Genomic DNA, 22,202 nt, shown 5'->3' with positions numbered 1-22,202 from the left:
CCACAACGGTAGCATCAATACATACTAGTCAACAGTCGTAACAACATTACACCTATGTTAAAGAGTCGATCTTTTCATGGTTATGAAAAAATACCTCATAAATGATATCGATGACAAAAGTTCACAAAGGGCATATAAAGGTGGGGTCTGGAGATAAGATGCCCATTGTGCAATTATCCCCAGCTATAACAACATGTGCTTGTATTCATATGTACCTTTTCGTCTGACGTAAAAGACATACGTGGCCAAAAAGACTGCTATTTGTACAACATACTATCAAGTAACAAAATATTGAGAAACTGCGAGCAAATGTAGCTCAATGGTGTCTCCAAAACCATTAACAAATGGCATCATTTCTTCAGAACAAACATCGGTGCAGAGATGTGGCCAATTACAGCCTAAAAGGGCCGTCTGACTAAGAACCATCAACCAGCAAGATCTGTCAGTGATTCTCGATACGTGGCAACAGAAAGCTGAATCCTGAGTTCTCACGAATTAGAGGTGGAGGCTCAATGTCTGAGATTTCTATTTGATCCATTGATTTTGATATATCATCAACTGAAAACGGAATGCTGCATACAAAACATCACCAACATCAATGTCTGAGATTTCTATTAGAATCACATATTTCTCATAGATTATCGTAACAAATACTTATTGATTGCATTTATTTTAGTTCATAAGATTGATCTGTTTAACATTTACTGAAAGATATTCTAGATATGTGTAGTAGTCAAACAATTCCTTCAAAAGTCCACCATGTGTCTGTTCCTTGGTTCCCAAACCTTGGGTCATTGATCCTGCCCCCCCGCTTAGGTTAGCTGTGCTTTATGTGCCAAGTCATGGTTAACAACTTGGGTATTCGACGAGGGATCCCAACTTCCTAGATTATAAATTATTTACGGTGTTGATTTTGGCCCATATTTTTTTCCCGTATTTCTTATCATCATCAAAGGGTATGGGGTTGTTTGGTTGGTTTTCCATTAAGTCCTGTATGGATAAAGCTGTTGGAATGGATTAGTCTATTTGTATAAACTGCGAAGGTTTTTGTTTGGGTGGGGTTTTTTCATGGATGGAATGAGCATGTTTTTTAATTGGAAAGGGCATATTTGGAAAAAAACTTGGTTTTCTGCATAAAACTCCCCCTAGAAGCTTACTGAATAAGCCATTTTCTATATCATTAAGCCACTACCAAAAAGTTATGTATAGCTGACCGAATAAGCTGTGAGTCCTGTTAAGCTCATTAAGCTGCAAACAAACAGGCCCTATGTTAGACATGTGACCACTAGTCAGACATTTCTTATCAAAAGGAAGAGTTCAACAATTTCAAGAGTCCCAACAAAACAATGTTCCTACTTTTAGCTGAACTAGGAAAACCAGACTCCTTCATATACCATTCCTTCTGAATTCTACGTTAGAGGGTAGAGTAGATGTATTCTATTCCCTATCTTGAACACTTTGATAGAAATATCAAATAGATCAAAACTGGGGATTGGTTATTTCATCCCCCTCCCCTTTATGAGAAACAAGGATTCCTAAAAAATTGTCATTTTTATGATCACACTTCCATTGATATTTTTCATGCATAAGCAACATCCTTTTAGCAGAAACTGGAACCTTGTCAATGCTTATAATTTGCCTAGGAAAATTGTTATTCTCTTAGACGAACAGGCATTAAACCTAAGTATCCTACTTGAGGGAACAAAATAATAGGGCCAGGTTTAGAGGAAACCCCCAAGAAAAGGAAAAATTGAGGAACACTCTAGTAACTGTTCATCTGTAAGGTATGCACATGTGCATACAAGTAATTGTAAGTTACGGTGACCAGGAAACATCTTCAGTTACTTGTATGCACATGTGTATACTATACAAATGAGCGGTTATTAGGGTTTTTTCCTTTTTTTCATTTTTTTGGGGTTTCGCCTGAACCTCCCTTTAAAAGAATAACCTGACTACATATCAGAAAGTAACTAACCTGGAATCATCATCCAACAGAAAAGTATTGCTTACGACATTATTTTCTTCAGTCATCGAATCCCTCATGACGGATATAACCTAAATGATGGAATTTAAGGCATATGCTCTTAAGAAAATGACTCAAAGTAATCACATAGCTAGATAGAAACTTACTTCTGAGGAGACACTGTGTGTGCCATACTTGTCATCCCAGTACATTGTACTGATCCGATACAACTGCTGTATGCTAAGAACCTGTTGACAAATTTTTTGAATATCTATTTTATCCCAGAGACAGATGTAATGGTAGAAGTAATTACAACAATATATATGACTCACTGGGCAGAGGTCATGACTTATTTCATCCAGGGTTTTCTTTGACTTTTGATGCAAAACCTGAAACAGATTTCATACAATTATTGACTTCTCAAAACCAGAATGAACCGAACAGAAGGCTTAATATGATTTAGGAAGAGAATTAACCAGAAAACTAATAGCCTGACGTATATGCTTCAGTTCATCCCAAGCTGAACCTGCATACTGCACTTCTTTTGTTTAGCAAGTACAAGTACAAAACAATACGGAAAGTGTTACTCCAGAAATACCTCATCAGTTGCATTGAAACACCAGTGTTCTAGTTCAGCCAGTCCTGCTTTGACATATTCACCATTACTGAACGAACAGCATTCACGCCTCAAAAGTAGGCTGCATCATGAAGTAGAAAAGAAAAAAAGGAAAAGAAAAAAAGGAAAAGAAAAATCATATCTTGCATGTGGGTATTGACATCAGAGAAGTATGCTCCAAGAAAAAGAGGGTAAACCTGTTAAAAAGTTGAACGTTGATGAATGAAAATATTTGTGAGAAAACTTTACGGACCAAAACTGGCGGTACCTAATAATATTTTACGAAACCAGACATGTATGGGTAAAAGTTAACAAACTTACATTTTGAAGTTAGTAGGAATATGAAGAACAAAGAATAGAAGATCGATAAAAACTGAAGTTCCACTAACATGATTTGTTTTAAAAATGTTCAAGAAACTTCCGAGACTCTTCACAATTCCTTGCCAGTGAGAAATCAGTGTTTGCTGAGCTGTATTAGAAACTGAACGCGATGATCCCTTCACTAGGCTCGCTCGGGAAATTCTTGGTGCCTTTCATTCAGCATACCAATTAGTACATGCTAATTTCTAACATAAAAAACCGACATTAGAAGTGAAACTGATCAAATTACCTGAATACACATCCCCAGCAATGGAGATATCTCTTTCTTTAAATTATCTCGAATCATTCCATATATCTTTTCAACATATGCTGTAAGTTGCTGCTTAAAAACCAAAGCTGGATACTTGGCTTCCACTTTGCTAACGCCTACTACTCCGCTACTACTCAGGCCACTATTCGCAAAGGGACCATTCGCAAAGGAAAGCTCGGCTGCTAGAGGACTTCCACGGAAACTCTAACGAGAAAAAAGGAAGACCGTTAAGCAACAACAGCAATAAAGCTTTGGATCACATTCCAAACATTAAAATAAAATTTATGAAATTACAGAAGTCATCCTCCCAAAAAGAGCAGCTGACGATCGACGACGCGGCGGAACTGTTCCAGATGCTGCACCACTTGCTTTCAGCGTGCGCTGGAGTAGAAGCAAAAGAGTAGAGGCATTGGACAACCAGTAGGCCAATACATCGTTGTTATCCTGGGTTTTCTTTAATTAAATAAAATATAAAGAAGAGTTAGTACAAAATATTGATAAAAGAACAAGAATTAAGATTATTGGGAAATGGCTGGAACCTCTATTGCATTGCCTATAGTCTGAATGATACGGTCAAAAACAGTTGTTTTCTCAACTTCAAAAGATCTCCATTGAAGAAGGCATTTGTAAATGATACAGGCTGCTATAGGTCTGTTCCCTGCAAAGCCTAGATGTTGTGCAATGCATCGGATAAGCAACTCCTGATTCTCCATCTGTTTCTCATTAAGTGATTTTTGTGGTTTGTCATCTATTTCTGCAAGATCCCTTTGGTTCATTGAAGGGCTATGATCCTAATACATACACAAACAATGAAACATGTAATTAATAGCTGAGAGTGAAAGATATAATTCAGCGACCACATTGCTGTAACTTTTTAGCATCAAGGTCAAGAGAAACAATACCAGAGATGACTTTGTATCTCCAGTTAGATGACTACTACTGTCATTCCTCTGCAAAGAGTTCAAGATCAAACAATCACGAAGCACACAAGTGTTGTTATATGCCAATTTTTTTAACAAAAAAAATTGCGAAAATACCTGAATAATAGATCTAGAACGGCCTGAGAGGAACTTGTTCGGTGCCATGGACACCGCTTGTTGGCGGAAGACTTTGTTCTCTGATTCTAAGTTGTTTAGCTTCTCTTCGAGCCTGGATAGAATAAAGAAGTTCAACGAACAAATCTAATGGAATATAAGATGCAGTCCTTTCCATCTTTCAGATAATGAGATGAACACAAACACACGTACTTATGAAAACATTATCACTTCGATATTTTCATGAATGATCTCAGAAATTACAGCCTGATACATGTCTTGATGCGATACTAGACTGATGCAAACTCATGGGATGTCAGGATTTAGACTAACTTGGACTAAACGAGAGTACGTAAAGAGCCATTTCAGCAGCATCAAACCCCTGAATTACCCACATGTACTAGTGCATTAGCCCCTTGTACCACAACCTACTATATTGAATATTTGACCACCAGGGTACAACACATACCTCCAAAAACAAAAATAAATGTAAAATTTAAAGTTCAGGTGTTCTGGAAGAATTATACAAAGTCGTTGTAACAATTAGCTAAGCAATTTATGGGACACATCACTCATGTTGGACTTCAGAATGTAACAAGAACATGTTAAATGTAGTTTATAGAAACTGAAAACTTAGTCAAGATGAAAAACTCGGAGTTTGTGTCTGCCAACCTGCTCATAGATTCCTGTAGTTGAACAACTTTCTTTTCTGTTTCTTCCAACTTCTTTCGTCTTTCTTCACTAAGTTCTTCAAGATCATCAGCACGCTGCTTTTCTGACTGCCACAAGGCCTGCATAGGCAAAAAAGAGGTAAAACATCAACCAATAAATTTAAATATAATTTCAAAAGCTTAACACAAATATTCGCTAGAATTACACCCTGTGGAAGTCCTGTTAGTCAAAACGAAATTGATTAGCCTACAGAAAGACCAATCAAGTTCATCAACACAGCAAGGGAATGATCATGATGGATATGCATGAATAATTGGGTAATTCATATAATATAAGGAGTAAAGAAATCCATATACTACATATTCTTCAGCTGCTGCTATTCATTTCCATAGTTTTATCCTTCAGGTGAACAATTTTAAATAAAAGCTACAATATTTCCAGTAAACCCCTTTTCCCTAATTTCACCACTTCCATTTGATATAGGCTCATTAGAGAGACATGTGACAAAATTTTGATTCCTTGCTGCTCACACACACAGAGATGTCTAGCAGCATATTTGATCATCAATTACTAAGCAATGAAAAGAGCAAGTATTTAGTGACTACAAGGGAGGTTGAAGCAGAGGATATTCAATAAATGATTCCTAAAATCATACAGAAGACGTCAATCTCCTCAATAATATTGTAAGAGAACTTGCTCTAAATGCATATAAATTTTGCATGCAATCAAATGCAACCTTCTCTTCTTCAACTACCGAAAACATGAAGGGTCTCATCAACAAATAAAACCAACCCCAAGGGGATGACCCAGTGGTAATTCACTTAGACTCCATGCCTCATATCAGGTCTAAGTGCTATCAATTCCATAGAAGCTACACCCGTGGACCAAAAGGCCTGAAATTTACCCCGATCTATGCGGAGAGAGTACTTTGCATGGACCCTGTGGACTACTTGGCAAAAGAGAAACATGGTTTAGTAGAGGATCTTGCCGCGGAGGTGCTAGGAGAACATCTTAAAAAGACACTGATAGAGCTAGAGATGCTGGACAAAAAGATTTGTCACAAACAGAAGGCATCTAAAGTGGCCATGCCTTGATTACAGCATGGTTCAGTTAGTGGAGCGCACATTGCTTTTACATCAGCCCCCAACTCAATGAAGAACTGAAGCCAATAAAGTCGTATCGTGCTTCTGAGGAACATGCTACTCTGAAAGCATCCATGGTGCAATTAGGTAATCCACTTGCGCAAATGTTTTTTCACCATGAAAGATTATCAATACCATTGCTTCAGATCATATGACAGGGGATAAAGATATTTTGTTCTCGCCTTCTCCGACTTGTGCCAGCCTAATTTTTAGTCCATTTTTCTCTCGCCTTCTCCGACTTGTGTCTTATGCTAACCTATCTTCTAATCACCATGCCTTCGTCTTAGCTTCTCCGACTTGTGGCTGAGGCTTAGGAGCATTCAGGTCCTCAGAATGATGTTAAGCAATACATAAGGAAATGCATGCCCTTAAGTCTGATCGAACATGGGATCTTGTTAATCTTCCCGCTAGAATGCATCTTATTGATTGCAAATGGGTCTTCTGTGTTAAAATGAACCCAACTGAATCATTTGCCTCTCAGACGCATCGGGAAGACTATTATGAGACATATTTTCCTACTCATCATAGTGAAAAATCATGTGGTCCAGATGTCTCTATCCTTGCACATCCTAACATCTTACTCTTAGTACAAGCTTTTTAACAACACTAGTGGTCGATTCAGCTTCCTAACAAGTCAAATTAAGTTCCAATTGCCCAACGAAGAGAAAAAATGAAGTTGTGTTGCTAACCCTATTTCATTTTGGTTACTGTATTTATGATCATATTTCTTATGCGGACTTATATTCAGATCAGCGTACCTTTATCTTAGCTTCTTTGATATGTGCGGAGCAAGAATGGCATAAAGAAATGCATGAGAATATGTATTTGTTTGCAAGGCTAATGTGACATGAGATCTTGCTGGTCTTCTAGTTGGAAAGGGGATATGTTGGTGATTTTAGTGTCACCAGGCCATTTAAGTGTAATTGGAAGTAACATCGAGTTCTAAGGGGGGTTTTATATTGTGTTCTAATACAAGTTAGGAGGTGCGGAGTGCACACTTGTTATAAGACGAGTATGACCTCGGTGGGAGTTAAGGGGCAGGGCCCCTTGCAATGTAATGGAAAACCTGATTAGAAGGACCAGAGGCTCTGATTCGCCTTACTTCTGGTTGTGAAGACCAGAAGCTTTGGTTGGTGAGACCAGAGCTCTAGTTCCTTCCCTCTGGTTGTTAAGTTGGTTAGACCAAAGGGGCTCTGGTTGGCCTTGCTTTTGGTTGTTAAGACCCAAGGGGCTCTGGTTGGTCTTGCCTCTGGCTTCATGTCTGGAACGGTTCAAGCAGTTTTATAACTGTCCACTACTATTAATGAGCAGTTTTTGTAACTGTCCACTACTTTTAATGTGCAGTTTTATGACTGTCTACTACTACTAAAATTGAGCCATGATATCATTTCGGTTATTTTTATGAGTATAAATATCTTTTATGCTTACGTTTATGAACACGGGATTTTGAACAATCCTATATACTCTCCAGCTAGTTGACTCTCGTTTTGTGCCTAAAAATGGAAGTGCTCTCTTGAGTCTTATCCCATATTGAATTTCGTGTAACCCAGGCATAGGGTCGAAATATCAATTCGGAAAGTGATCTCTTACACGATTCTCAAGTGATCCGGTTCTTGATCGTTTACCCTATTGTTTTTATTTTTGTTGATTTATTCTAACAATCGAATTGATATTTTAAATGTCGATCATGGCCGATTCTATGAAAGAGATGACCTCGAGGATCGGAAAGCCGGAGAAGTTTGAAGGAGTCGATTTTAGGCGCTGGCAGAAGAAGATGCATTTTCTGCTTACGACTCTGAAAGTCGTTTATGTGCCGAGTACCCCAATGCCGAAGTGATGGAGGACGAGACTTTGGATCATACGAGGAGGAGAAGCAAGTGGGAGAACGATGACTACATCTGTAGGGGTCATATTTTGAACGGTATGTCTGATGCTTTATTTGATATCTACCAGAATGCTGATAGTGCTAGGGAGTTGTGGGATTCACTTGAGTTGAAGCATATCGCTAAAGATGCTTCGAGTAAGAAGTTCGTGGTAAGCGATTTCAATAACTACAAGATGGTAGATTCAAGGCCTGTTATGGAACAATATAATGAATTGTTACGTATTCTTGGTCAATTTACACTTCACGAGATGAATATGGACGAATCCATTGTGGTGTCAAATGTAATTGACAAACTTCCCCCTTCATGGAAGGACTTCAAGCATACGTTGAAACATCAAAAGGAGGAGATGACCCTGGTTCAGTTAGGAAGTCATTTGCGCATAGAAGAATCCCTTCGTGTGCAAGAAAGTGACAAGAACCACGGAAAATCTGAAGTTGGATAGCCCGCTGTCCATGTTGTGGAAGAGAAAAGATCTGGACAAAACCACAAAGGAAAAGATAAAAAACGCAAGCATGAAGGCCATACAAAGCCAACAAGAAACCTAAAGAGTTGGTTTTGGAGATGTCAAACAATTGGCCATATGAAGCGTGATTGTTGTGTGAAGCTCAACAAAAACAGTGCAGGAACTAGTGATAGCAGTGGTGGTGGGTCTAAGGACCAAGGACCACCCGGAGATCAGTTTGTAAATGATCTTGATGATTCTGTCCAGAATTATATTTCACTAATTCCATAAATTTGTGATATACAGGAGGATGAAAACTCTTGGTGGATTGATTCGGAGGCGACTACCCATGTTTGCAAGGACAAGTCTTGGTTCGAGAAGCTTGAACCGGTTGATGACGGGTCCTACTTGCAGATGGGAGATGAGTCGGTGAAGCCGATTGTTGGGCGTGGTGTTATTAATTTAGAATTTACTTCCGGAAAAAAAATTCTTTATTTGATGTTTTGTATGTCCCGAAGGTTCGAAAGAACCTTGTTTCGAGTAGTATGTTGAACTCTCTAGGCTATAGACAAGTTATTGAATCGGATAGGTATAGCCTATCCAAGAATGGTAGTTTTATCGGATTTGGTTATTTATGCGATCGTTTATTTCGTTTAAATATTGTGGCATCCTGTGATAATTTCCTTTTTATGACCTCTACTTGCAAGTCGAATGTTTCTATGCTTTGGCATGCCGTATTAGGTCACATGAACTTTAGGAAAATGCATGAAATGTCTAAAGATGGATTAATTCCAGCTTTTAACATTAGTGCTGAAAAATGTAAGACTTGTATGCTTACAAAAATTACAAAACAACCTTTTCCGAATGTGCATAGAAATTCGGGTGTTTTGGATTTGATTCACAGTGAGCTACGCGATTTCCACTCTACTCCCTCATTAGGAAATAATAAGTATGTTGTTACTTTTATTGAAGATTCAAGTCAGTTTTTCTATGTGTATTTATTGCATTCCAAAGACGAAGCTTTGGAAAAGTTTAAAATATACAAAATTGAAGTGGAATTGCAATTAAGCAATTCAATTAAAAGTCTTAGAATGGATAGAGGAGGGAAATATATGGACCCAATACTTTCAATCCATTGGAATTATCCATGTGATGACGGCTCCTTACACACCACAACAAAATGGTGTAGCCGAAAGAAAAAATCGAGTTTTAAAGGAAATGGTTAACTCGATGCTTTTTTTTTTGATTAACCTGGATATCCAACCCATTATGCGAGCTGACTAATCCCAAGGCGACCACCTGCTTTGCAGATAGCCCGGAGTCACCGCATTTGAACCTCCGTGGCCACAAGGGAATTTTTATTCCTCATTGGATTTGAACCTGAGACCTCCTGGTACTTTTGACCTTTGAACTCGATGCTTTCTTACTCGGGTTTTCAGGGAGAAGCCATGTTAGCGGGTTGTTATGTATTAAATAGAGTTCCAAATAAAAGGAACAAAACAGCCCCGTATGAGCTTTAGTTCAAAAAGGCTCCAAATTTGAGTTATTTTCGGGTTTGGGGGCTGTTGTAAAACTACTCAAACCCAAGAGGAAAACTTTGGGGGAAAAGGAATAGATATTTATTGGTTATGCACAAAATTCCAAGGCCTACAGGTTCTATGTAATAGAACCCAATGGTTCAGTGTCGATAAACACCGTAATAAAGTCGCGCGATGCTATTTTCGATGAGCTGTGTTTTTCTTCGATTCAAAGGCCTAAAGACCTGCTTCCTAGCAGCAGTGAGATGGAAAATCCAGAAACTTTGGATGATGTTTCATCCCCAGAAACACAGCAGCCCCAGAAAAGCAAAAGAGGCCGAGTTGCGGAAAAATTTGGTCCCGACTTTCAATTGTATTTGGTTGAGGGTTCGAGGGACGAAGTGGGGCTGCAATATTCTTATTGTTATCATGTTGAGGATGATCCTAAGACCTTCAAAGAGGCCATGGAATCCCGGGATGTTGCCTTTTGGAAAGAGGCCATTGATGACGAAATGTCGTCGATTTTAGAAAACAATACTTGGGTATCGTCGGATTTGCCACCAGGTTCACAACCTTTAGGTTGCAAATGGATATTTAAGAAGAAGATGAGGTAGATGGGACCATTGACAAGTTCAAAGCCCGGTTGGTCATACAAGGGTTTAGGCAAAAACCCGGTATCAACTATTTTGATACATATGCACCGGTAGCTCGTATATCTACCATTAGGCTGTTGATTGCCCTGGCGTCTACCATCAGGTTGTTGATTGCCCTGGCGGCTATCCAAAATCTGACTATCCATCAAATGGATGTCAAAACGGCCTTCGTAAATGGTGATCTTGACGAGGAAGTTTACATGAAACAACCGGAAGGTTTTATCATGTGTAATGAGCATAAAGTATGTAAACTTGTAAAATCATTGTACGGGCTGAAGCAAGCCCCTAAACAATGGCATCAAAAGTTTAATGAGGTAATTTTGTCAAGTGGTTTTACCCTAAACCAATCCGACAAATGTGTATATAGTCGGTTTAAATCTTCCGGTGCCGGTGTGATCATTTGTCTCTATGTAGACGACATGTTGATATTTGGTACGGATCAACATCAAGTTGATGAGACCAAAAATTTGTTGTCATCAAGGTTTTCCATGAAGAACATGGCGGAGGCTGAGGTGATCCATGGTATAAGGATTAAGCGGGTGAATAAAGGGATTGCGATGACACAATCACATTATATTGAGAAAATTCCAAGAGGTTCAATTATAATGATTGTTCACTCGTGAGCACTCCTATGGATCCAAGTATGAAATTGATGCCTAATAAAGGCATGACTATTTCACAATTAGAATACTCACAAGCTATAGGTTGCTTAATGTACGCCATGACAAGCACCCGACCCGACATTGCTTATGTCGTTGGAAGGTTGAGCCGGTATACTAGTAATCCTAGTGCTCAACATTGGCAAGCAATTCAGCGAGTATTTAAGTATTTAAAATGAAATATGGATTATGGTTTGTGTTATCTTGGATATCCTTCGGTATTACAAGGATATTCGGACGCAAGTTGAATATCCAATGTAGAGGATCACTCTTCTACAAGTGGTTTGGTATTTTTGCTCGTGGGAGGTGCCATTTCATGGGCATCCAAGAAGCAAACTTGCATCACAAACTCAACGATGGAATATGAGTTTGTTTTGTTAGCCGCGGACGGTAAGAAAGCAGAATGGCTAAGAAACTTAGTTTATGAGATTCCATTGTGTTCAAAGCTGATTGCACCTATTTCTATCCATTGTGATAGTGTGGCCACTTTGGTCTTAGACATAGCATGATTAGAGAATTAATCATGAATGGTGTGATCTCGATGGAGTTTGTAAGGTCGCAACATAATTTAGCGGACCATCTCACGAAGAGGTTGGCCAGGGATTTAGTGCACAAGTCGGTGAGTGGGATGGGTTTAAAGTCTATTTAAATCCCTAATGGTGAGATATCCAATTCGCCTCTTAATATGGCATTAGAGGCTGAATTCAATGTGGAAAGCTCACACTTTTGGATTTGGAACACATGTTTGATATCATCCCAGGTTAGTGCGTTCGGACCTATAGTTGAAAGGTTGAATTTATTCTTAATAATTCATTTGATAAAATGTAAGTAGATACATGAATAAAGGAATTACCTATGTGATCGTGAAGTGTAGCCGCACTTCAACTTGGCCCTTTATACAATCATGAGAGGATTAGGACACACGACTTTATAATAGTGTCATTTGATTTTGTTAGACGAGTACTCTAAACTTGTATGTATTTTATCTTCAGGCATTCAAATGGATTGATGGGTTCAATCCTCAGGACACCTTGATTCTCGAATATTTGAAATGTGTAAAATACTAACATGGAAATTCAGTCGATTCGATATTTTCATTTATGTGCAGGTTTGGTTTGTTCATTTTTTGAAGTGTTATTTCATGGGTTACACTAAAAAGGGGGAGGATTGTTAGTGATTTTAGTGTCACCAGGTCATTTAAGTGTAATTGGAAATAACATCGAAAGGGGGTTTTATACTGTGTTCTAATACAAGTTAGGAGGTGCGGAGTGCACACTTGTTATAAGACGAGTATAACCCCAGTGGGAGTTAACGGGCGGTGCCCCTGGCAATGTAGTGGAAAACCTGATCAGAAGGACCAGAGCGGCTCTGATTCGCCTTAATTTTGGTTGTGAAGACCATAAGCTCTGGTTGATGAGGCCAGAGCTCTGGTTCCTTGCCTCTAGTTGTTAAGTTGGTTAGACCAGACGGGCTCTGGCTGGCCTTGTTTCATGTAGTTAAGACCAAAAGCTCTAGTTGAGACCAGAGGGGCTTTGGTTGGTCTTGCCTCTGGCTTCATGTCAGGAACGGTTAGAGCAGTTTTGTAACTATCCACTACTATTAATGAGCAGTTTTTATAACTGTCCACTACTTTTAATGTGCAGTTTTATAATTGTCCACTACTCCTAAAATTGAGCCATGATTATCATTTCGGTTATTTTTACGAGTATAAATATATTTTATGCTTATGTTTATGAATACGGGATTTTGAACAATGCTATATACTCTCCAGCTAGTTGGCCCTCGTTTTGTGCCTAAAAACGAAAGTGCTCTCTTGAATCTTATCTCATATTGAATTTCGTGTAACCCAGGCATAGGGTCGAAATATCAATTCGGAAAGTGATCTCTTACACGATTCTCAAGTGAATAGGTTCTTGATCGTTTACCCTATTGTTTTTATTTTTGCCGATTTATTCTAAAAGGATATTGGTTGCAAACGGTATGTTCTCTGTTAAAATGACCCAAGTGACTCATTTGCCAGTCTTATAGCCAGACTTAAAGGTACTCTCAGATGTATAGGGAAGACTATTGCGATTTAAGATGGCATGGTTAGTCGGTTTATGTCGTCCAGAGTCCTGTCCTTGCACTAATCATATATTAATGTTCAATAAAAAATCGAATAAGTAAATAATTTTGGAATAGTACAATTTGAAAAGAAAATATTGAAATTTGAAAAACTACAAAAGTAAACAGTGTTTCAAAAATTGCACCTATCAAACCTAAAATGCCTTGAGCATCACTATCGAGATAAGAAAAAATAGCGTCCAACAATGGCACCCTAAAGAAAAACAAATGATGAAGCCGAAGGAGCTATGAAGTCTTTGTATAATGACTATAGAATTGTTAAAGGAATTAGGAATGTGACTATCAGTATGCTAAAGAACCTATACATAAGTTTATCCTCTCTCTTGTTGGTCAGTTAAAGCTAGTTGTGATAAGAAGGTACTTAGCAACTAATTCCTCCACTTTGTGCATAAATATCAAGTAGGTGATGAGTTATTCAATAGAAACCAACTGAAAATGGTCCATTCTTGGTTCTTCTTTCAATTTGGTCTCACTATCATATATTTTTCTCATCTTTCTGTTCCTCCATTAATTGCGGAATAGAGCTCATGTACAGTTTGAGGTTTACACTGCAGCTGCAAAATGTTGTTTCACGCATTGATACACAGTTCAACACGCCACCGTACATCAACTTATACCTGTTTGGATGTAAGAAATAAATCTACTTGTTGCCCCACCCTTTTGGTCTCTATCACAATCTATACTTGGTCCCTATGATTCCATCACCAAAACATAAATAGAAAAGACCAGGTTGGATGCCTTAGCAACTATTTTTATTATAACAAGAGTCTGCAATTGATATACCAGAATAAAAGAGGAAACTACATATAGATGGCTTACCTTCAATTCATTGACTTCTGCAGTCAGGGATTCAACTTTCTTAGTATCTTCAACGACTATCTCTTTTTCCTCAACAACTGCGGGTGCTTCATCGATAGCTTTTCTGGCTGCCTCTCTTTCCTCAACTGCCATTGCAGTAGCTTCATCAAGTTTTTTTTGCATAGCTTCCAGAGAATTTTGAAATTTGATAGCCTCTTGTGCTTTTGCTTCTTCCAAGTCAATCTGGAGATATGAGCTCAAGCTTAGCCATCAGAATATGGGTATCATAACTATAATGTTTTACGGTACAGACAATTCTTGGGGTCATATCACTAAGGATGGGAACCACGTCGTCTTTCAGGACTTCGCATAATATTGTAGGCCACATTACAGACTTTTCAAAGAAAAGGTGTAATATTTTTACGTTATTAGATATATGACAATATATTACCCTTAAACGTTTCTCCAGCTGTAAACGCCATGTTAGTTCCTCCAATTGTTTTTCGAGCTTATCTTTTGCTTCTTTAAGTGCACCTGTTTCCTGTGCAGCCTGCAGTTGGCATTTATAATCAAATTCTAAGAGGCATGAATGTGGAAGTAACTTACCATCAGATGCAAAAGTGAAGTACTTTTATAGATATTGTATTGTTCCATACTTTGTTCTTTCTCAAACTACAGAATTAATAAAAGAAAAATACAACCCAGAAAATAGCTCATGAAGTCCATTAAAGACCACCCTGCCTCATTAGTGGAGAAACCTTACAACCAGGGAAGGCACATTGTTAAACATTTGTACTAAATAATATTATGAATATGATATCAAATACTTATCCAAACTGACCATTTTAAGTTTGCGTAGCTCTTTCCTTGCAACCCTTCCCCTCCATCTGCATTGTGTAACTATGGATCCTTTCTTGAGTCTTTTATAGTATGCAGAATTTTTATGACAACGCCACCGAGTCTAATCAGATAGAAGACATATTAATTGCTCAGTTTATACAACACAAAAATGAAAAAATTGTGTGCCAGTTTTTTAAGATTAACCTGAATTTTAATTGCAGCGATAGTTTCCTTCCGGTGTCTGAATCTCTTACGAGCCTCCGTTGCTCTTACATATGTTTGAACTACAAGCACTGCCACCCGGAGCCTATTATAGGCTACCCAAGCTTGCCATTTACGTATGTGCTTCTCAATTTTTATAGCAGCTGCGATCCTTTTCAGTTTGTCATACTGTTTGCAAGCCAAACTACCTAAAAGTCCATCAGTTATTACTATGTGCTTATAGCTTGGAGAAACAGTTGAAAAATAGAACATATGAATTCTAGTGTTGAAGGATGCCATAAAATCTAAGATTTGATCAAGTAAAGGATACTCCAGAGGCTCACGTCTACAGTAAGATTGTAAGAAAATTGTACTCGTGCGCAATGCATTTAACTGCATGTGAGAAATATAGGTTCGTATCCGCCTTTGAATAATTGCTGCTGCACCACCAAGGACCTGGGCTCTCCTTGCATCTAATTCAGCCATCTGGCCAGCCCTCAAGAATACCTGCGTTTTACCAATCTGCATAAAAAAATATGCTGTCAACCAGAGTTCAATTAGTTGAGGTTGAAGCTTAAGCACCAACAAGAAACTTCTACGAGGCTCATATTTCATAAAAGTGCACGACATCCACAGAGAAAGAAAAAGAGTTGGTATAATTACAATGACGAAGCCTTATGTATAGTAAAAATATGCAATGACGCTAGTCATATATTATGTGACAGTCAGATATAAATAAGTGTAATCCCAAATGCGTTGTGTTACAGAGAAAGAAAAAGAGTTGGTATAATTATATTGAGTAATAAGGTATCTACCTAAACCCTAACCCAAAGAGATTGTAGCCTTAGATTCTAGAATTCGAATTGGACAAATAAATCACAACTTAACATATATCCATACTCAATATGGGTTCCCAAAGCCATGCAGAAGTGTTCCAATTCAGCAACAGTAACCACTCAGCATGTTGCATGCCTAGAAAATATCACTTACAAGATCTAGTGTGTATCCAACATATGAAACTGTAGTTATTCCTTATAACCGAAAAAGATCTCAGTAATTACCTGAAAGCCGCTGAGCCCCATCTTTTCCAAGATCTTTGCACATACCATCTTTTCGTCAAAGTTACTAAAGATATAAAACAACTCAAATCAAGAGATATGACCAGGAAAAGCATGGAAGATATATGGAATATGATAAGCAACCAACATAAGTTCATCCACTGTTGCATTTCAGGGTGAAGAAGAACTCTTACCTTCCTGCCAAGGCTTCTGGTGCAAGAAGTCCAAATCTGTCTATAAACTCAAAGAAAGGACGACGGGTAGGATAACCAGCACAACTGATTCTGATTGCTTCTAAAACACCCTAAGAAGAGAATAATTAGTCACATACAAAGGAAAAAGAAAGGATGCAACGCTTGGCATACAATAGATGATAAAACAATTTAATATACTCACACCACATCGCAATTGTTGCAAGATGTTCATGTTCTCAAATATGGCAGGTTTCAGTTTATTGTTTGGTTTCACACATCTAACGTAATGAGGTTCTGTAGCATTTAGTGTCTCCATCAGTTGTTGCAATTGAAGCTGCATCAGCATAGAGTTGCATGTTAGCAAACCAACATGCATAGTGAGGTAACTCACAATTCTTTTGAGGGGTAGAATTATGCCATCCTCTACAGTCAAACTGAGAAGGTCAAAATTGCATATTAACATATTACTCTTCTCTTTTTCAAAGTTCTGAGCACACTAACATGATAATGATTTAAGTAAAGATACCTTGAAACGGGAACCTATTGATGAAAATTTAGAAGATTTGGACGACTCTTCAGCTACCGGAGGGAAAAGGCCGGCTACAAAGGAACATTTGGAAGCACTCAACAAGTCTTGGTGTTCAGGGACCACATAATCTTTATTTTTGTCAAGAAATTGATCAGATTGATATTGAACCTAAAAAACAAAATACTATTATATCAAGCAAATTGCGTAACAGCTACAAGCACAGTTTGTCTAGAAATACATACCTCTCCAGCATAATGTGCAATTGTGAAATCTGTGCGTGACAACTTGGGCTTGATGAAGCGCTTGTGATTTCTGAAAGTCTGATAAAGCTTATTTGAGAATGTCTCATGTGTCGACTTTGGGAACATGCTGAAAGTAGATCCATTGGTGAGATAAAAGAACAAAAGTTCTACACAATAGTTAGAGATATAGCATCCTTGCGAAAGAATTCTAAATAAGATCACTTGAATCTGCACTAGCTGAGAATTGAAAAAGGTAATGAAGGAATATAAATTTTGTAACCATTTCTTGGCAACCACTTGCAGTATTTGAGAATGAAATAAAAAACTTGAAAGTCAGGGAGTATGTTATACCAAGCTTCATCAAGGAGAGCAATGATACCACCAGGTTTCTGCAATATAAATACAATTTAGGGTAATTATATAGTTGAAATAATGAATAATACAGTACTCAAATTTGGCAAACCACTGTATAAACTAAAGAATGAAAATTGTGGGTAGATATCATAGAGTTTATGCATACATAGAAACCCAAAGAACAATTTCCTCTTAATTTGTTCTTAAACCAATTCATGATGCAATTGAAAACTGAAAACAACGTTTTGAGGGGGTCAGGGTACCCCTGGAATTGTTGGGACATTTTATTTCCACCAGTTTGCATTCCATATGATCCCTTCACTATATAATTTTGTGATCTTACTCATTTTAGTGGATGACAAAACACTTTATGATTGATAATTGATCTAACTTCATAGAGGTCATGCATGTGTATGGAATGGGACTTCAACATTACTATTCCTGTATGATTGCGCAGAATTAGGCAACATGCATTACACACACAATAATGTTGTGCATTAATAGAGAGAAAATAATATTCTAGTGCTTCTTTTACTTCAAAAAAAAAAAGACTAGAATATGTAGTAACTGAAAACAAACAATTAACAAACAAAGACATGGCAACTTAAAAACTCAACAATTAACAGAAAACACAAAGTCCCTGTTCACAAAAAAGAACAAAACTAAAAGACTAGTTCATCTCACCAACAAATAGTTAAAAACACACATAGAACAATGTTTAACATGCATCAACTCACATCTCACACTATTAAAAAATTGATATTAGAAGACACAGTAATGTTTAGAGTTAACCATGATGTAAATGACAATCTAGAAGCCTTTATCGCCACTTTAATGAGTAATTGCAGTTAAAATATCTTTTGGCAAATGAAATTATACTTTGGTAACTTCTACTGATTCTTCACTGTCAAAAAAGAAAACACACCTCCTACCCAACACTTTAGGGGATACTAGAAGGTTTGAGTGTATAAAGTATACACTACATATATATACTCAAATTAACAAATCATTAGGATAATAATAAGTCTCAGGATATTTTTAAATATTTTCCAATATTTTGAATATTTTAGTGCATAAGTACCCATTCATGCACGCATACACAAGCACAAAGATAACATATTCATAATCATTGCAAGAAGGGACAAAAACATAAGCTGATCATTTTTAGCTATGAATGGGTTAAATGCACTTGAAAGTGATTATACCTTTTCAATGAGATCTAGAACATCTTGGTTATCAACAAATTCAATGTAGCTCCAATTGATAGCCTCTTTTTTATATTCTTCTTGTTCCATCTTAAAGACATGCTGTAATTTCAAACATGTCACCTTTTTTCTAAGTCTTTAACAACACCTCATGCTAACAATGATTAAGAAGATTAGACAATTACCTGATTAAAGTGTTGCTGCAGTTTCTCATTTGTGAAGTTAATGCAAAATTGCTCAAAGCTGCATGTGTATGTTGAGATTGAGATTGAGATAAAAAAGAACTCAGATACTAGATGAGGGTAGACTTATAATCAGAATGGTGAGTTGGACTATTGCCAAAAGCAACTAGTTTTCAAAAAGCAAATAAAGCAATTAAAAGATAAATTCTGTCTCTATTAGAAATACTTTGGGCTTTGCCTATGGACACTGGTTCAGGACCTTTTAAACTTGCTCTGGCAATAGAGCCACCCCCACCGCATTCAGTACTACATTCTCAAAAAAGAGCTAATAGTCTACTCCTTGACGTCAAACCAACTACTTCTCAAATAGAAAATTGATATGAACTTTGCTACTTAATCAACCCCTTTTTTTACAATAATCGGTGCTCTTTTTAAAGTTCAATGTCTTGTCTATTTTCGTTCAAAAAAATTCAATTGAGATCATTTTAACTCAAAAAGTAACCAACTTGACTTCTCAAAGTCACAATGGTAGCACTTCTTTTTGGAACGGAGAGAATACAATATGTGCTTGGATGCCACCTGTTGTTCTTAAAGCTCTCAAAACCATAGATGTCAAGGACGCCAATCAGACATTTTGAATTAGCATCTTGTCCAATTGATACATTGATTTTGTCAACCAACCTGAAAATAATGAAAAAGGAATCTTAAACACTAGAAGTTTTTACTCGATAGGACTTTCTGATGGAACTGCTGAATTTAAGTGCTTCATACCAATCAAATAATCTGGAATATATTGTTTTAGCCAAACCATCCCTGCTGATTGCCGCACTAACAGGATCAAGACTCCTCTTAATAACTTCTTCAGGAGTGATCATCACACGTTTGCACAATGCATCTTGCAAGCCAGCAACATCACACCTGACACAAGCTCATAAATTTATCAGCATATATAACAAAAATAAGGACTTGCAAACTATTAGGGATTTAAAACCAATCGTACCTAAGAAGTTCAGCTGTCATCTTAAGATGAAATTTAGCTGTGTCATTTTTTAACACTGAAGAATCAACCTCTTTCCCTTTGGCGAAGGCAATATTGCCAAGATGAAGAATAGCAGCAGTAACTCTGAAAATTGCTTCCTATGAGAAAGTAAGAGAGAGGTTATGCTCTTCCATATGGTTGAATAGAAAAGGAAAACAAAATTACAGAAACTATACCTGGTCATCTTTACTTATTCCAACAACGTCCATGGCCCTCCTTGTGGCAAGATATTCAAGTCCGTCATTCACACCAACCAGCTCATAGCATTTTGACTGGTTAAGATAGTGAAAGGATTGCGGGTTTCCCAACTTATATTTCTCAACTTCCTAATAGTGCATGCCATATTAATCAAACGTCGATAGAAAGACTTTGCTAGTCAAGTTTACTCATAAAATGTAGAAACTTCAATCACAGATACAGTTGTAGCAGGAAGATACCTCAGGTGGTGCTGCACAAAGAAGGTAAAAACAGTGATAGTTCCGCTCAGGGTCATTTACTTGGCAAACACGAGATCTTTCCAAGAGGTAAGTCCTGATGGCTGCTCCGGATATTCTCCCATGCTTATCAAATTGGATCTCAACAAACTTACCAAAACGGCTGAACCATTATCACATAAAAAGAGGACAATGATGTCAAACAACAAGCAGAAGCATACAATTGAATAGAATGGTAACTCAGTCTGATAACAAATTTACAGAACATAAAATTAAAATAACAGTAAATATGGCCGTGTCTATTATGGTAGACTCCCACTCAACTCTTATTGGTTTGCATAATAGTTTAGCAAATAAATGAAAAGGCAACTAAAATAGGAAGCATCGCCTCTCAAGTTACATGAGAATAAGCTAGTCACCTCGAGTTGTTATTTCTAACAGTTTTAGCATTGCCAAATGCTTCAAGAACTGGATTCGACTGCACTCACAGTGGTCATAGAAGTTTATCAGGATACATATAATGATATATGCCCGTTCAGTGACATAAAATATAGAATAATTGAGAGTTTCTTTAAATATAGAACTATACGTCATATATCATACTTCAAGGACTTGCTGTTCGACTGTGCGACCTTCAGTAGCTTTTCGGCCACCCAAAAATGCAAGGAACCGCATAAGCATTTTGGTTGTCTCAGTTTTACCTGCTCCACTTTCACCACTCACCAGAATTGAATTGCTTTTTCCCTCATGGACCATGGCCCTGACTCCAGTAAAGACGCAACTACATGGTGAGCACCCGTGCATCCAAGAAAGAAAAGGTTGTTACTTACCATTACAGAAATGATAATAACCTGTAAGAGGTATCTGCAATTGCGAATACATGGGGACTTAGTTCTCCAAATGGTGCTCCCTTGTATTGTTGCATCATATGAGCATCATATAAATGAGGTAATTTTTGGAACGGGTTGATTGCAATTAAAATGTTTCCGGTGTAAGTCTGCCATGGTTTGAAACAAGTAAGGATCTATCTGTTGTAGGTCTCTGTACAGAAGCAAGACAATCTTAGAATATAACATGAGATGAAAGCGTACATAAATTTCATTAAGTTCATATCTGATTCTTAAGTTCTGCAACACTCCTGGCTCATGCAAATAAGATAGCTTTGTCATATCATCAACACCGCCAGCAGGAGCTTCCGTATCCTTCGGATATACTTTTGATAAATTAGCAACAACCTGAAAGAGAACCCATAAAATGAATCTCATGCTGCTACATGTATTTAGTCAAATATAAAACAGTCGGGCTTTAGTATAACATTAAAGCTTTCGAATATCATGAAATTAACACTGTTACTTTCTTCACTATTTATAATAATGACAAGGAGCAATAATTTTCTTCTTAAATGAAAATAATTTTTACCGTTCACTGCAAGCAAACTGCAAAAAAGAGCGTCTTTTTTGTCCATTAAAAAACGAGAAGATTTCTACTCGGTTGTCTGAAGATCTGCTTTAACACCAAAAACCAGGGAGTGGAGGTAGAGGGGATGATTCAAAAAAGTTGCATTCTACTGCAATGTAAGTGTCAGTGACAAAAACATCTTTACCCATACAACCTTATAATCTCTAATCATCACTATGACACTATGTAGAATGTTGATTCTACATCAACTGATTGTGCTGGTTTACCAAAGGAAGTCACTAAATTGGCAAAACTTTTATGCAGCAGGTAGATTTGTGCAGGTGTGTTTATGCGTAGAAGTTTGTTTGATTTGGGCAGAACTAGGACGC

The 22,202-nt window shown here is 37.5% G+C and overlaps 1 protein-coding gene across 2 annotated transcripts; it reads right to left on the bottom strand.

Annotated features, from left to right (window-relative positions):
• Positions 1-233: 233 nt before the first annotated feature.
• On the bottom strand, positions 234-21,599 carry LOC112524704 (myosin-11-like). 2 transcript variants are annotated; one of them, XM_025134657.1, is made up of 36 exons: positions 21,507-21,599; positions 21,267-21,412; positions 21,019-21,175; positions 20,835-20,893; positions 20,419-20,578; positions 20,158-20,307; positions 19,943-20,079; positions 19,714-19,860; positions 19,522-19,623; positions 18,946-19,003; positions 18,761-18,862; positions 17,553-17,590; positions 17,202-17,328; positions 16,957-17,127; positions 16,633-16,764; positions 16,431-16,540; positions 16,240-16,303; positions 15,523-15,700; positions 15,182-15,387; positions 14,979-15,098; positions 14,589-14,687; positions 14,159-14,380; positions 4,917-5,035; positions 4,248-4,359; positions 4,113-4,160; positions 3,750-4,001; positions 3,505-3,663; positions 3,190-3,414; positions 2,969-3,109; positions 2,777-2,847; positions 2,562-2,661; positions 2,440-2,496; positions 2,296-2,352; positions 2,131-2,211; positions 1,976-2,055; positions 234-572 (listed from the first exon to the last, which is right to left on the bottom strand). In XM_025134657.1, the coding sequence occupies exons 1-36, from the start codon at positions 21,582-21,584 to the stop codon at positions 443-445; spliced, it is 4,395 nt and encodes a 1,464-aa protein (XP_024990425.1). In that variant the 5' UTR covers positions 21,585-21,599; the 3' UTR covers positions 234-442. The 2 variants fall into 2 exon arrangements, with proteins under 2 accessions (XP_024990425.1, XP_024990426.1); XM_025134658.1 differs by lacking the exon at positions 4,113-4,160 and having other exon boundaries at positions 3,505-3,654; positions 3,744-4,001.
• Between the last annotated feature and the right edge of the window lie 603 nt (positions 21,600-22,202).

Source organism: Cynara cardunculus (assembly GCF_001531365.2).
Source record: "Cynara cardunculus var. scolymus isolate 2C chromosome LG 13, CcrdV1, whole genome shotgun sequence".
Taxonomy (NCBI): domain Eukaryota; kingdom Viridiplantae; phylum Streptophyta; class Magnoliopsida; order Asterales; family Asteraceae; genus Cynara; species Cynara cardunculus.
The sequence above is the reverse complement of the archived record's forward strand: the minus strand, read 5'-3'. Positions and strand labels throughout refer to the sequence as shown.